A 1997-nucleotide genomic window follows, 5' to 3' on the forward strand; every position below is an offset into this window, starting at 1 on the left:
CTTCAGCGCAAGGAGAACCTTAATATATGCATCTTCTGGACTTAGCCTGATGGCCTGCCTTAGGGGGTGCAAAGAAAACCCCTCTGTGCCTTTTATTGCTGCACTAAAGCCATCCAGGCGATAGGTGGCAATTGCATACCCGGTGCTGAATTCAGCGTTTTCAGGGTCTGCTTCCAGAGCTTTTTCAAAGCAGGCCTTGGCCCGTTCGTAATACTGTCCTCCACACTTCAGCAAGGCCCATCCTTCCTCACAGTCCATCTCAGGACGCTCCATTCTATAGCGGAAAGGACTTGACAATTTCTCGCAAGTGTTCTCCACCTTGTCCAGGTAAGTCTGGGCTTCTGCCAGTCTTCCCAGGTGGTAGCACACCCAGGCATAGTTGCCCCAGGTCACCAGACTTCTCATGTCCGATTGGTTGGCATGATCTCGCTGGATTAAGTCTTCGGCTTCTTTCAAGCTCTCCAAGGCTTTCTCATTCTGGCCTTTCAGGTGCTTCACATAGGCCAGTAGGTTGTGTATTCCCACATTGTACTTGGTGTCTAGGAACTCAATCTCTTCCAAGACCCTGTTTTCTAAATCAGGCATTGCACTGTCTTCAATTAGTAGCCCCCAGGTAAAGTGACATCTCAATTCCTTCAGCCTATCTTCAACCTGATGATCATCAGCATTCTTACTGTAAAAACAAAAGAAGTTTTGATTTGTGAAATGAAGAACAGCCAAAAGAAAAAGCCAGATAAAGCACCTTGTATTTTAGTTTCTATTCTTCAAATGAACACACTTCCTTTTATTTTCTTTAGAGTACCTGGATTTTTAAGATACGCATGGACTTTGAATGCAGTTTGCTTGGCCCCGTTCACTGACTCTGGCACTTTCTAGCCAAATAACCAGGCTGTGCTTCAGAGTCCCATTTGTAAAATGGAGATGACAATACTACTTATCACATTGGGCTTGGAGAGGATTAATAAGCCCATATATATAAAGCAGTTAGAGTATGTTATGTGCTACGTAAGTGTTTCCTATTTTACTATTAATATAAATACGCAGAGACCAGTTAAAAATGCAGAGCCTTAGGAAGCATTGTTGACTTGAAGACCCTCGTCTGCATATATGCAGTAAATTAAGACCACCTAAGAAAGATAATATTTGACCAAAGTTATTTTTTTCTCACTTGTTATTTGGAAATAATTATAGATTCACAGAATTTTGTAAAGACCATACAAAGATCCAGTGTATCCTTCGTCCATGTTCCCCCAATGGTTATATCTTACATAGCTATAGTACAATAATAGAATTAGGAAATTGACATTGGTACAACAATGTATGTATATAATTCTATGTAATTTGTTCTCATGGGTATATCTATGGAACCTTCAGCTCCATCGAGATAGAGAACTACTCTACCACCAACACATCTTCCTCATGCTATTCCTTTATAATTATACCTGTCACGTCCTAACCTGCACCCCCCAGACATCCCTATTCCTTGGAAACCACTAATTTGTGTTTCATCTCTGTACTTTTTCATTTCAAGAATGTCATATAAATGGAGAATGTCAAACAAAAGAAGAGTTCAATACATGAAAATCAACTAATGTAATATACCACATTAACAGAATGAAGGGGAAAAATATCTCACGATCATTTCAATTGATACAGAAAAAATATCTGACAAAATTCATACTTTTTAATTATAAAACAATCAACAGACTAGCAATAGAAGGAAACTACCTCTACACAGTGCGGGTCATATATAAAAAAACACACATATGAAAGTAAAGCTAGCAGCACACTCATTGTGAAAGAATGAAAGCTTTTCTTCAAAGATGAAGAACAAGGTAAGTATGCCCACTCTCACCACTGGAAGTCCTAGTCAGAACAATTAGATAAGAAAGAGATATAAAAGATACCCACATTGAAAGGAATAAGTTATATGATCTCCATTCACAAATGACATGATCTTATTACGTGTAGAAAACCCTAAAGATTCCACACAAAAA

At 39.0% G+C, this 1997-nt stretch overlaps 1 protein-coding gene across 1 annotated transcript; it reads right to left on the reverse strand.

Annotated features, from left to right (window-relative positions):
* On the reverse strand, positions 1-585 carry LOC103583687 (interferon-induced protein with tetratricopeptide repeats 1-like; the record flags this gene model as incomplete). The annotated part of the gene is made up of 1 exon (XM_008564945.1): positions 1-585. A coding segment is annotated over exon 1 (585 nt), but the record flags the coding sequence as incomplete, so codon positions are not given.
* Positions 586-1997: the final 1412 nt, after the last annotated feature.

Source organism: Galeopterus variegatus, unplaced genomic scaffold, assembly GCF_000696425.1.
Source record: "Galeopterus variegatus unplaced genomic scaffold, G_variegatus-3.0.2 Scaffold25915, whole genome shotgun sequence".
Taxonomy (NCBI): Eukaryota; Metazoa; Chordata; class Mammalia; order Dermoptera; family Cynocephalidae; genus Galeopterus; species Galeopterus variegatus.